Genomic DNA, 14,237 nt, shown 5'->3' on the forward strand with positions numbered 1-14,237 from the left:
GGAGTCGTTCAACTGGTCAGTTCTCTTCCTTCTGCTCAGATCCCTGTTTCCCACTGGGAGGACAGTGAAGAACACCATTGTGCTCCTGACCCCTTCAACACCTTCCCAAAAGAAGCAATCTTCTTTGGATATGTTTTTTTGCTTCCTGGTTGCAGGCTCATTCTTCATATACAGCTTTTATAAGGCTTCAGCATATTTTTCATATATCTAGTAAGTCTGAATAGTCTACTGTTCATGTTTTAATTTGTGTGAAAGTTCTGAAAAACCACTGTTGTGGTGCTTTAATGAAAAGCATAGACTAAGTTTCATTTACATTAAAGAGTCTGTATCTTGGGCTTGAGAACACTATTGCTTTATTTCACTACAGTAATTGAATTCTGTTTTCCTTTCCAGATATTTCAGTACTCTAAAGCCAAATGTAATTCATGGTATGACTAACCTAGAACAAGAACACAGATTGGTAGTGACTTTTGAATTGAAAAATGGAATGCTTGAGATGAAAATCTGGGTTCAGTCCTGGGGATTTAAGGGATTTCAAAGGACTTTCTATATCCTTTAAACAATTTAACATTTTGCCACTGTGTAGAAGCTTGTAAAGTACTTTAAAATCAGTAGATGAGGAAGAAAAAAATGACTTTGAAGTATTATTATCTGGATAATTTAGGATGATTATTGTTGTGTAAGTGATCCCAATGAGATGTCATCATTTGCAACAGTTTCAGAGGTTTCCAATTCAACTACTTGTCTCCAAGTTAACTTTAGCACTAATGTGAAGTAGGCATTCCTCTGTCAAGACAAGGAAATTCTGGATGTACTTTGAAAAGTTATTTAAGTGTCTTGGGAATATTAATATTGAAAAAGTAAGAGACCTAGTGAGGTTAGTCAGCTCCAGGCATAGACAATATCTGAATCAACAGATTCAGGCATATATCTTGGGCTTTAGACACTTAATGATGTAATTACTGATCTTTTTCAGTGTGGCAAAAGGGCTTCCATCCCATTCTAGCCCTTAAGAGTTTGTTTTTACCCTCTCAGTTCTCCTATTCCTCAGAAGAAGTGATGCAAGCATTTCCAGAGATGCTTTCTAAACTGGGTCTGTGAAATTATCCATGTTAGGAGTTTTAGGATGGACTTGTTTCACGCTGTTGGTGTAGTTACGGCTGATCTCCACAAGCAATTGGAACCACTGGGAAGACAACAGTGAGCTGCAAACAGAGGAGCAAGTTGTTGAGGCAGGTCCATGGGAAACTGAAAATGCCTTCTGCTCTACAGCAAGGTCCATGAAACGGTGTCTGAGGCACTTCCAAATGGGGTCTGTAAAATGGTACAGTGAGCTAAGCAGCAGCTAATAAGCATTTCAAAACTATGTTCTCAACCCTTGCCAATCTTGTTGAAAGGTTCAACTCGCCTGTCACTGTCCTGAACTCTCCTGTTCTTGTCTCTGATCCTCTTTCTTTAATAGAACAGTGCTGACTTTAAAGGGAAGTAGAGACTGATGAGGGAAGGTCCTTCCCAAACAAAATCCACATCTGTTATAGGAAGGATCTGTTAGGCAATGGATTCAAATGAGGATGAGTGTCTGAAGTGAATTGTTTTGAACTGTGCTGTTGACTGGCATGCAGGCGGAGTGCTTTATCTTAGGTGTGATAAAACACTGTATATGTTTGTCTTCCAAATGGACCCAGTAACATGGAAAAACAGAATGAATCACAGAATGGTTTGGGCTGGAAGTACATTAAAGATCTGGTTCCCACTCTCTGCCACAAGCAGAGCTGTCATGATTATCTGGAATCTTCATGACAGTTGAGCTTACCCTGAGAAAGGCCTTTGATGTGCACTTTTTTTCTTTCTCTTTCCTGAATTTTTCTATTTTTCTGTTTCCAAATTTGGCTCCTTGATCATGTTCAAGTCCTTTAGTTCTTGGACGTGGGTATGAATCTGCTGAGAATCACTGCTGTCTTTCAGGGGAGATTATGGAGTTACAGTTGTAATGTGTTATCCTAAATGACAAGTATACTGAAGTTATTTGTAATTTACTTTGTAACAAAATACATGGTTATTTCATATGGTGACCAATCTGTAACAGAGATAGAGTAGGATTTCATACCAATGAATTTTTATTTTGCTTACCTTTTAATGCATGTTTTATAATATATAGTTTTTTTTTGTTAAGCACCCGTATGACACTGGGCTAGGTGGATCTTTACTGAGTTTCGTTATGTCTGTTTTTGTATTACAATAAATATTTGCATATAAGTTATTATATAGTTATTATAGTTATTATATAAGTTATTATATAAGTAGCTACACCCTTTCCCGATATGAGAGAATACTAACTTAATTAGAACTCTCTCCACTATTTAAATTGAAAAATACATAATGTATAAATGTGGCAACTAGTTAGCGATTAACGTGCAGAAAGTTAGATGCACAGATTGTATAAAATTGCTATTAAGAAACATAGAGATAATAGAACATATGGTATGTGTTATTGTTGTAAATCACAAGGAGACAAGCTAATATGAATTTATTCCTGTTTTTTTATTTTTCAGAAATCTCTTGATGTATACTGTAAATTCTAGTAGAAATGTTGTGTTTCTCTAGGTAACAGTAAATTAAAATGAGCATGTGTGTACTGTACAGCCACCAGTGGAGATGAAAAAGGATTCCTTTAGTTAAAACTATCATACATTGAATTTTGAACTACCTTTTAAATACTTAAATTGTCAAGCAAGCATTTTGTATAGGAAAGGTTTTCAATATGTAATTCCCTAATGTATGTCAGTTAACGCTACAACACTTTCCTAAATTTGAGTCTCTAGATGAAGTGTATTTTCCTAGTTGTACATTTTCCTTCTGCGCATTTATTTCAAATGTTAATAAAGTTTTCATCTACAAAAGGGTTAGAATTGACAGAACAAAACTCTTCCTTTTTAAATCATGACAACTACTACTGTTTCTGTCTGCAGGTAGTGGAGGACATGCTAGAGGACGAGGAAGAAGAGGATGACAGAGATGACAAGGTAATTATCTTTCCTAGCACTTGGGTACCTGGGGATGGGAGAATTTAGACATGACACTGTTTTTACAGACAGTTAAAAGAGGAGTTGAAGTGTTTTAGTCCAGAAAATTGGACAGAGCTGTTTATCATCCTAACAATGCTACTGTGTATTGCAGGAAAGGATAGAGGACTATAAATCCTGCCCTTTTTATTTTATTTTTTTTTCTTGGTCCAGAGCTGGGTCAAATATTTTTTCTGCCAGGAACAAAAATAATTCAGCTTGTCTGGAACTTGATAGCTCTTGTGAAGATAACTGCAGTGACAACTGTTTTTGAAGGACAAAAATTTGTCCTGTCTTGAGTATTACAAATAGGGCTGCACTTCAGGGGGAAAGTGGTGTAAAAATAGCAACTCCATACTGGTTAAAGACAGGATATTGACATCTATAATTTTCAAAGGATTACTTGGTAGAAGAATGGCTGAAATGTCTTGCACTCTGTATGACATTTAAATAATCACAATTCTCATAGGCGTCCATTTGATTTGAAACTGGAGTTGTGGCCTAGCAAGCTGGGAAACTATTGCAGATCATTTGGCTATTTGAGGAAACGTGGTTCACTTTGGAGGTTGCTGATTGGGTTGAAGATTGCAACCACAGTAAATAACAGCTCGTTTCCACATCTTATTGAGCCAAGCTATGGGACTGCTTGGATTGGTTGTTCCCCAGGGAGAAGGGAAAAACGGAGAGAAGAAATTAGAATGACCTTGCACCACGAAAGCAATGGCTAGCACTGGCGGGACAGCTTTCTGACAAAACAAGTACAGAGCAGAGTCCTGTCGTTTCTGGTATTTTCATCCCAGTAAGATGATATCTGTGAAAGAAAAGGAAAAAAGAAAAGGAAAAAAAAAAAAACCCACAATTTTACAAGAACTCTAAATTAAAATAAAGGTTTTTTTGTCCTTCATAGATTTTTCCCCACTTATAGAAAGTTATAAAAATGCAATGATTTTTTTTTTTTTTTTTTTTTTTTTAGAGGAGAAAAAACAATGTATCTTAATTTATGTCCTTGACCTTTGTTTCTAGTTGAGATGTACAGTTATATACCAAGAATTCATATGCTGGCAGCAGCATTTGAAATGTCAGAAAATTCATTGTGATTAGTTAATCCCCTGAATTATTATTTTTCTGTTAGCTAACACCTAAGATCTGAGAAATGATAAAAAAAGAAGAATGTATTTTCCTCATTCTGTTGCCAGCTCAAACATTTTACAACTGACAGAAAGATATTATGTGAAATTCTTCTATACATCACTTAAATCGTTAGCTACATCATTTCACAATTGGCAAACACTGCAGCAACAAAACCTTCTTTTACGAAACACGTAGGTGATGGTTTTTAACACTAATGATATGAGCATGCACTTCTGGCAATAAAATATATGATTTATTGCAAAGGTCAGCTGTGTAGCTTGTATTTTAACGCAACATGCTGGCTTTGAATCATCATTTCTCTTCTGATAAACACCGATCTGCCATCCATTTGAGGCCATTTTCTCCTGTTTGCTCCTGCTTTATTATTAGAGCTAGTGCAAAAGTACAGTCCCAGCAGTGTGTGTATTCCTGGATATTTTAAATAACTGTGATTAGTTCACAAAAAATAATGCTTGACTGCTTCTGTAGTTTAAGTCAGCCTGTGTAGTAACAGCCTAGTTGTTTTAGAAATTGCTAAACAAACTCCTTAAGAGAGGATGGTGAGGGTGGGAGCAAGCCCCCTCTCACTAGCACGCCCATCCGGTTTTGTGGCTATCAGCAGATGCCAGGCAGTCATACCCAGTTGGAAGTACCACTCGAGGTTTCAGTGTCATGATCAAGTATTTAGCTTTCTCAAAGTGACAACAGAATTTGTATATATTTCTGGATACAATTACCAACACTGAATAAAAGTAAGTACTTGCATTGGCATGTACATTTAGTGAGCTTTTTTACTGAATATTTAAGAAGTGTCTTTCTACGCAGAAGGTGTTTAGGAATATTTTTATGAATTCAAAGCTGTCTCCATTACTGCAAACATTTTGAGCTCTCATAACTGAATACACTGTATGAGCAGAAAATTACACTTCTTAAAAATGTGTGGACTTCCATGTATATTCACAGTTCCTCACAGTGGGCATTATTTAGCACTGGGCTAGATTATAAGTGCATCATTCAAACTGAGCTTTCTGTGGTTAGATGTGTGTTAGAGTGGTTTTTTCCTTTGTGGTGCACTCAAATGTGCCCTGTCAACTACTGCTGGTCCTTTTGCATCCTTCTGTCAAAACGTAAAGAGTGCCATTTCATATTATTTTAATTTATTTCTGTGTTGTCTTAAAGCTGCATGCAGAACAAAATTTGGTGAGAAAACACACACGTGTTTTGTAACACCAGCTGGTAGTGACCTTTGGCATTTATTATTTCTCTGTTTCTTCATATGGTAAAATAGAAAAGTTAAGTCAATGAGTCTTCTGATGTGATAAAAGTAAGTAGATTAATAAATGTGCCTAAGCCTCACTTTAATTGAAAATGAAGCATATATTGCCAGTATGTAAAATATGTCCCAGATGTTTGACCATGGCTAGTGTCTTAGCTTTCCTTGATTACCACGAGGGAATTATTAGTCCTGTAACCTTTGTACTTAATGGTAAATGGGGTTTTACGTGGCACAGAACAGGAGCACCTGTTTTCTATTCAGCAAAGACCCCTGCCAGGCTTTACCTAAGCCTATCCATACGTTTTCACTTAGCAGATTGTTGGGTGATTATGAAAAGTGTCTTTCTTTAGAGCCAGCTTAGCTATTAGTCATTTGCTCACAATGAAAGGGCAGCTCCTCAGCTACTTGATGAGGTCCACATGAGCATGCGCTGATGTAGGTTGTGGGACGTGCAACAGAGGGCTATCACTTGACACTCCAAATTGCACAGCTACAAAAGTAATAAACTGAGGATGATATATAGTGGAGTGCATGTAATTAGTTAAAGTAATGTGTTATTCCAGTGGTATTGTATGTATTGCTGAGAGGAGTTTGACAGGGTAGATAAACACCATGCAATTTGCTTAGTCTCATTCTAATATTCTGGATTTTATTAACTTTAAAAAAAAAAAAAAAAACTCTGCTGCAATTAAGTTAGACAGTATTGTCAATTCAAGGTCACAGAATGTGTTTTTGACTGGGGAATATTAATTTTCATCTTCAGTTTCAATATGACTAGTTAAAAATGGATAGTGTACTTTTTGCTGTATCAGTTACAAAGTAGTGTTTAAGGTGGAAAATACTCTTTTTCTAATTTTGTTTGTCACATCATGTGTCTAGGAACTGAGATTTGTTTGGCTCAGGCATTTGTCATAGGTTTAATACTAGTTTCCAAAGAAATTGCACTAGATTCTTCATTCCATATGTTCTATATGTCTTGCTAAACCTGTGCTAACCGCAGATTTACAGTTTAATCTGATTTCTTTCTCCTCTCCCTCCTTACTTTTTGGTTCCCTTCCAAACACTGGCTTTCACACTACCTTAGCACAGAGGGTAGCTGATTTACTGGAAGTCAAGTTATTAACAATCTACCAAAAATTTTTTAAACAGTTATATAATAATAATGTAATGGTCAGTAGGCATAATCTATATATGTAATAAAGATTTTAGTTTGTCATTTTAGAAGTTCAGGTGCTTTATTCTTTGAAAAAGTTCCTCATAAGATTTCAGATATTCACAAAGAATTTCAGCTCAGCATTTTGTGGGAAGCACACAGCAGGCCACAGAATTGATCCAGCAAGAGACACTACTATTGTGGATTTTAATGGAGGAAGATTCATGATATAAACCCTATCCTATTTTAACATTTGGTTGACAGCAACAATATTTTATTAATACAGAATATGCAAATCATTTGCGCTTTCAGCTATTCTCTCTTTAGGCTTCCATTCTTTCAGAAATATTTTGCAATGTTCTTATGCTTCAAGATCACTTTTGTAGCTTTTGTAAATGAAAAAAAGTTAAGTCAACTTAAAGTCTTTCTAAAACTTGTAATCATCTTGGCCAAGAGGTAACAGCCTTGTTTTCAAGGCAAGATACATTCATAAAACATCTCCTGCATTTTTTACCATGACTAGATCACGAAGAATAGGTAACTCCACTATAGCAGATTGTATCCTATAAAAGATAAGATTGCAGTTTATTGTAGTCATAGTCAGTTCCTATAAAATAAATAGTGGAAAAACAATAAAGGAACAGGTAGCGAGTGAAGTAAAAAGAGAAAATTCCAAAATGTAACATATAAGTACATTGGTTAAGCTGCAGTTTTATTCCACCATTAGAATGATGCATTCATGAAACATACAAACACCAACTGTAAATACTGAAATGTTAAGAGTTTCCATTCAAACTGTAACGGCATATGAAACTGCAGTCCCCTGAAAACTTTGCTAGATTGTCAGTACTTAAGAAACAAACCTAGAAGTGATCAGCCTGAAAAAGCAGCAAAAGTCAGTGCAGTTTGTTTTAGCTCAGTTTAATTATTCACAGAGAGGCAGTGGTAAAGATTGTGGTGTTTGTATCATGGTTCTATGAAGTTGCATGAAGGAGGGATGATAGGTTGGCTTCTTCAGGGCATAAACTGGAATATCAGCTGATTCTGTTTTCTGATCTTTCAGTCATCCTACCTCTGAGCTTGCCATAGCCTGGATGTACCTTATATCACGTGGACCTTTCATATAGGCACTTCCCCAAAAATCAATTTCATTCTACTCAGGAAAGGGCATCAAATAGACTTCGTGATCGGAGTATGCACCTTTGCAAACACATGACTGAAAGCCACCTTACAAATTGAGTTTTAGCAAGATCAGGCTGTTTCTCTCAGTGCATTCTTGCAATGCTATCAAAATTAGTGGAGTAAAACAAATTAATGAGATCAGAATCTGAGATTTGTCTTTGGTGCCCAAGGTGTGTGAAATTGTCTCTGGAGGACTGTGAGTCTGTGTAAACTATTTAATGAATTACACTGATCCATATATGTGGGTTTTTTTCACCTGTGACAGATATAGTGTGGGTAATGTTCTTCATTTATTAAGTAATCCTAGTATAATTCAGTAAATTATTAAATCAAATGAAGACCATGTCTTAATTATGTTAGCTGTTTCAGAATGTGACATAATTTTGTCCTACGTTTTTCCTCTAGCCTTAATATTACTCCTTAACATAACTAAGCCAATTTGAATGGTTTGAAACTAGGCAAAGGTTTGATTTTACCGAGTTGCTCAAAAGGTGTCTGTATGAAATGAGGTGTAAGAAAAGCATCTGTACGGTCTTCTCAGTGACTCAGGAAAGAGTCACTGCTGAGCGAAGCTTTGTCATCATGCAGGTTGCTTGCATCAGAAGTGGCGTTGCCAGCAGGAACAGGGCAGTGATTGTCCCCCTGTACTCAGCTCTGGTGAGGCCGCACCTCGAGTGCTGTGTCCAGTTTTGGGCCCCTCACTGCAAGAAAGATATTGAGGCCCTGGAGCGGGTTCAAAGAAGGGCAGCAAAGCTGGTGAGGGGTCTGGAGCACAGGGCTTATGAGGAGCGGCTGAAGGAGCTGGGAATGTTCAGCCTGGAGAAGAGGAGGCTCAGGGGAGACCTTATTGCTCTCTATAACTTCCTGAAGGGAGGTTGTAGTGAGCTGGGGGTCGGCCTCTTCTCTTGTGTAACTGGTGATAGGACTAGAGGGAATGGCTTCAAGCTACGGCAGGGGAGATTTAGGCTGGACATTAGGAAATACTACTTCTCTGTAAGAGTGGTCAGGCGGTGGAATGGGCTGCCCAGGGAGGTGGTGGAGTCACTGACCCTGGGGGTGTTCAAGGAATGATTGGATTTTGTGTTGAGGGATATGGGTTAGTGGGAGCTATTGGTGATAGTGGATGGTTGGACTGGATGGTCTTGTAGATCTTTTCCAATCTTGGAGATTTTGTGATTCTGTGATTCTGTTGTTTGGCTCCTTAGCTGCAAAGGCATTCATTTGTAATATGGAGGGAGAACAGGCCATTTCTCATTTTCTAACATATTTTTTTAATGTATTTTTCCATGCAGACTCATGAGATGAGGGTTTAGGCCACTGTCACAAACCACATACAACTGCAGGCAAGCCTGTCTACCTCCTGTACATGAGTATTTGTCAGCCCCTTGGATACTTCATTAAGTTTACTCATAGTCTTCTACTTCATCAAAGACCAGCCTTAAATGGCTGTTTTAGAGAGACACTTCTTGAACTTGTTCTGCAGCAAAATGTATTGTCCATGGTATGAACAGGTCTTCATCCAAGTCTCACAGAGGGCAGAGATGGTAATGGGTAAGACACCAATTTGGAAGCCTGGTAGAAGAGTGAGATGGTTTGAGATGTGTTAGTGTGAATGCAGTGTGGACCCTGTCCCTGGTAGTGGGATAAGTGCCTGACACAGCATACATGAGTGTAAATTATGAAATGGCAGAACATGGCGATGCCCAGCAATGTGTCTCCCTGCAAAATGGATAGCACGTCAGAGTCCATGTTTTCAGATGTGATTTGCAGCTGGAGGGAGATTGCACACAGCACAATCGAAAATTTGCGTTTATACAGCACAGCTGAAAATCTGCCTTTAAAGCCAGTCAGTGATTTTTGTTTCACTGCAATGCTTGTGAGAAAAATGGCAATGTGAGCTACAAAAATTTGGAAGGACAGTTGATCACATATTGCAGACAGATATAGTATTCTGGGAAAACAAATCACAGACTTTTGCAAATAATATGAATGTATTTTGTGTGCGGTTTGAAATATGAATGAGTCAGTGGATTCTACATTGTTTTCTTAATGTTGATGTGTGGATCAGTGAAGGATGTGCTGGATTAATCATCCAAGAAATATAATCCTGGCAAAATAAAACAGGCATCCTTGTCCCAAAGAATTTAAGTGCAAACCTTCTCCCATATGTGTGTGGTATGGAAGGACAAAGTTGGCTGTGTGCAGCAGAGCTCAGAGGCGGAATGCAGTGCAATAGGGAGCAGTCTGTGGCAGAGAAACAGGTAAATTGGATGTAAATAAAGCTTGTGGACAAACGGAGCATGTAATTGGCTTTATTCTTTCTTTTACTTTTGCAGATACAGATGTTATGCATTTACTGATTCCTACTGTAAAAGATGCAAATGTATTGCAGTTTAGCAGAACAGATGATTATCTAAATGAATTGCTGTGGCCATCTACTTTAGAGACCATCAGATATGTTTCCATTCAGAAAAGGGGTAATGTTTTTCATCCATTCCAGAAGATGCACATGGACATATAGCTCCTAGTGACAGACTTTACATGTCTGGAGACTTTCCCATTGGAGTTCTTCTACTAGATGTCTTCTGCTCTACTGCCTTGCAGTACATTTGTGTTTTGGAGAAAAAAAAAAAAAAAGCATATTTGAGTACTAGCAGGTCAGACAGCTTCTCTGAAGAAGAAGGCTTCTGTCCTTTGTTCCGTCCTGCATCTCTTTCTCTCTTTTTGAGGGATAGAGAATAAAGCAACCCTTTGGTGCTTTGTTTCTGTAGCTTCTTGGTTTTGGTGTCTTGTGAGATCAGTTGTGCTCGCAGTTCAGTGTAATAAAGCTTGCCAACCAATTCTTTAAACTTGGGGTCTTTCCATTAAAACAGCTCTGTAGATTTCAAAGAGTTAGTGTAGGGAAGAATATATTGCTTTTTCAGTGTGAAAAAAATACATTTTTCTGTTGAAATCTACCCTCCAGAACCATGGCTAGCAGAGGCTTGAAAATAGGCTGGCAGATAGATGACTAATGTGAAGGATGAGACTTTCCTGATTCCTGTGAAACTGCGTCTCTGTATGGGCTGTTTAGGGGCATGTTGGGAGAATCTAGATTCCTTAGAGCATCCCTCGGGTGGACCAGCCCCGCCATGGCTGCAGTGGCCTGGCCTGGTGTTGAATCTCACTGGGCCCAGTGTGGCCTAACTGCTGGACGTGTTTCTTGTTTTGGTTCCCCAACATTTCTGTGAAGACACGTGCTCAGGTGTGAACCTTGTGGGAGCAGCTCTGCATGAAGAGCCTTCAGCAGCAGGAGTTGGGACAGGAAGAAGCAGATGTGACAACACAAAAAAAACAAAACACAGACAACATGAGGCAGAGAGAGGCCATCAGGCCTCAAGCAGGTGCACGCTGGGGAGCAAAGGCTGGTTGCATGGGCATGTCCAGAGCCAGCCTCAAATCTCAATTAGCCTAATCGTGGAGTGTTTGGCATTACTGTCTCTATAATGTTTTGAATATAGCCTTTACTGTACCGTTTGGACAGAGTTGAAAATTAGAATTTATGGCATATGGAAAAGTAGTAAATGGTTGTTTTACCACCTCTGGCTTAGTATTAAGTGTGACTTAAGGACTGGAGTGGTATCTGTGTTATCTGCACGATCAAAAATATATGTTTGACTGGTTTGGGAACAGATGAGGTAATACGATAGGTTAAAATACAGCTGTAGCAGTCTGATAATACAGTGTTGTTATTGATTGTCCAGCTGAGTAACTACACCAGGTATTCGGTTTGCTCGTCACTGTGCTTAGTGCCTGGGGTAGTTGAGCTAGTTACTTTTCCACTGAGTTGACCTCAAAGTCTCCCAGTCTTTCAATCAGACTCCTCAGATTTCATACGCTGACAATTCCTTTCCTTTTCTAATGGGCTATAGTAAAAAAAATGTGTCACCTTTTGCACCATATAATACTAAATCAGATCAGAGTTCATGCACAATTATGTCAGTGGAAATCTAATATTACAGACCTGCTTATCTTGAGATAGCACATGGTAAAATAAACTTGCACAGCTGACAGACTTGCTTGATTCTACAGATAACTTATTTGTAAGTAATTGAGCTGAAGAATGCTTCTGGATTATTTCCACACATTTCTGAAAGTATATAAGATAAATTGCTAATAAATATTATAATGTATTGTCTTCTTCCTTTTTGCTCCTGCTTCCTTTCGCTTTTTATGTTTTGTTATTCTGCTTGAGTGCTAAAGTAACAAAGACCAAGATGGGAAAAACGGGTTTTGTGTTAGTGAACTGTTATTGTTCTGAAGGCTAACAAGCTTAGAAAACCAAAATGGACACTGTTCATTAATGTAATGTAACAGATACCTAATGGCATCTAAGTAGCAGAGAAATCTGAGGAAAAAAGTGTTTTGTCAACAAAAGTTACTGCTTTCTGTTTTTCTTTAACACTTTTGAAAAAGTCAAAACACCATCTAATGCTTTCTTTCAATCAGAAATAGAATTTAAGATCAGTTGCTCAGCAGATGTGCTTTTTTGGTATTTTATACTAAAAATATTTCAATTCCCCTTGCCTTCAGCATACATAGCTGTGTTTTGTTATTTCTTTAATGTATGGTATTAGCAATAGTTTAAATACAGCTATCAAAAAGATCTTTGTTGGTCTTCAATTATTGCTTGGTTAAGATTTTAATTATCAGTAGGGATGGAATAAGAAGAAATCCTTCAGCGTACTTTCTCTGCTGCTGTGTAGGAGGTTGATTTCCATCTGGGTTGTTTAAAACTTTGGGGGTGAATTGGAAATATGTGTAAGTGCATCAAAACATGCATGCATTCATGATTATTCTGAGAAGAGCCTGCTCTGCTCCTTTCCACTCTCAAAGAACAAATGATGCCTCAATATTTCAGATCAGTATGTAGCATTTAGTGAAGATCAAGAAACAGTCTACTCAGCTGTTTATTCTTAAGTATAATATACACACATGCATTTTGATAGAGGAATGGTTGGTATAGTAATAGTTGTGGTTTCTGGACAGTCTGGTTAAAAGCTATGATTTTATCATCTGTTTGGGGAAAACTTAAAGATATATTATCAAAAATTACTTTATATAATGTAGCCCAAGTTATTACTAGATAATTTCTTAAAACATTTGTTATACTGAGCAGTCCTTCACCCTCATCTTACTCAGATTATATTGATTCATAAGAGAGTATGTTCTAACACTCTCTTTGCTTTTTTTTTTTGGTGTTTTTGTTATTGTTTAAATTTTATGCTGAATTTTGAAGCCTTAAAGCATAAATATGGAACTGGCATTTCCTGTCAGTGTTGATGTGTTCTTTTCCCAAGTGGAATATTGTCTGTTTATTTTAAAATGGGCTTGAAGTGTTCAAAACACAGCTGCATATGTGTTTTTTTGTTGTTGGTTTGCAAAGATTTGTTGGTTTGCCATTGCAAACCAATGCCTGCAGACCATGGAGAGGAACTATAACAGGTTACCAACAATTGTATTCAAACAAGGTTGCAGTTGCTTTTCAAAATAATCTAATCAGAAATGTAATTACTGGTGCTTGAGGGAAGAAACTCGAGGCACCAAGTTAACTAAGGCCCCTTGGGCTGTCTTTGACTGTCCTCTTTACGTGACTCTTCATGCTCTGAAACTCAAGCATTTCAGTTCCTTTGGTTTCAGATCTGCTGTTGCAGAAATGGATTGTACTTAGAGGAACTGAGAGGTTTTAGGTGATAGCTCAAAGGGAAGGGTTTGCAAGCTCTCCCTTTGACAAACAAAGAAACTATAAATCACAAAATTCAGTCATGCAAAGTGGCTTTCTGACACACAGATTCAAGGCCTCCCACAAAAAAATAAAAATAAAAAATAAAAAATTCCCTGATAAGTATCTTCTCTAGTTATCTAACTGTGGCTTTCTCTACTGGTACAGTCAAAGAACAGTGTGACCCCTCTTGGTAGCTTACAGGAAGAGTTATACAAGGAAAGTCCAACATGTACTGTATTTCCAAATTGTCATTTTGAAAAGGAGTTCAGATGTCACCTCAGAGAGGCAGAATCTATTGAGTTTTAAAGTTTTTTTGGGGGAAAAAGTTTAGTATTGTCCTCTCAGGCCATTAGTAAGAGTTACTGGAAGTACCTCAAGTGCATAGGAACATTTTGCAAAGGATTTTCTTTGTTCTCTTTTTAATTCCAAGATGTTTAGAATGTGGTTTCAGATTGTTAACATTTGGAAGACTATACACGTGTCCTGAGCTGGACTGAAGAGAGTAAGGTCTCTTATCTTTCTGTTAAGCATTTCTTCTCCTACCTGTCTCCGGGTGTTGGCTAAGCATACTGTGAGACTCCAGGGAGGGAAAACCTGTGAATTTCTATTATTTTTGTTCATTTCTGTGATTCATGAGAAGTATTAATCATTTTAACAAAATTATTATTT

At 37.6% G+C, this 14,237-nt stretch overlaps 1 protein-coding gene across 3 annotated transcripts in view; it reads left to right on the forward strand.

The window, feature by feature from the left end:
* Positions 1–14,237, forward strand: part of MCTP1 (multiple C2 and transmembrane domain containing 1) — a 269,069-nt gene that overhangs the window by 230,173 nt on the left and 24,659 nt on the right. For all 3 annotated transcript variants that reach the window (XM_048930524.1, XM_048930525.1, XM_048930526.1), the window contains one exon: positions 2,970–3,023. In XM_048930524.1, the coding sequence (XP_048786481.1) occupies positions 2,970–3,023 (54 nt within the window). The remainder of the gene's footprint in view (positions 1–2,969; positions 3,024–14,237) is intronic.

The sequence above is a fragment of the Lagopus muta genome, chromosome Z, assembly GCF_023343835.1.
Source record: "Lagopus muta isolate bLagMut1 chromosome Z, bLagMut1 primary, whole genome shotgun sequence".
NCBI classification, from domain to species: Eukaryota; Metazoa; Chordata; class Aves; order Galliformes; family Phasianidae; genus Lagopus; species Lagopus muta.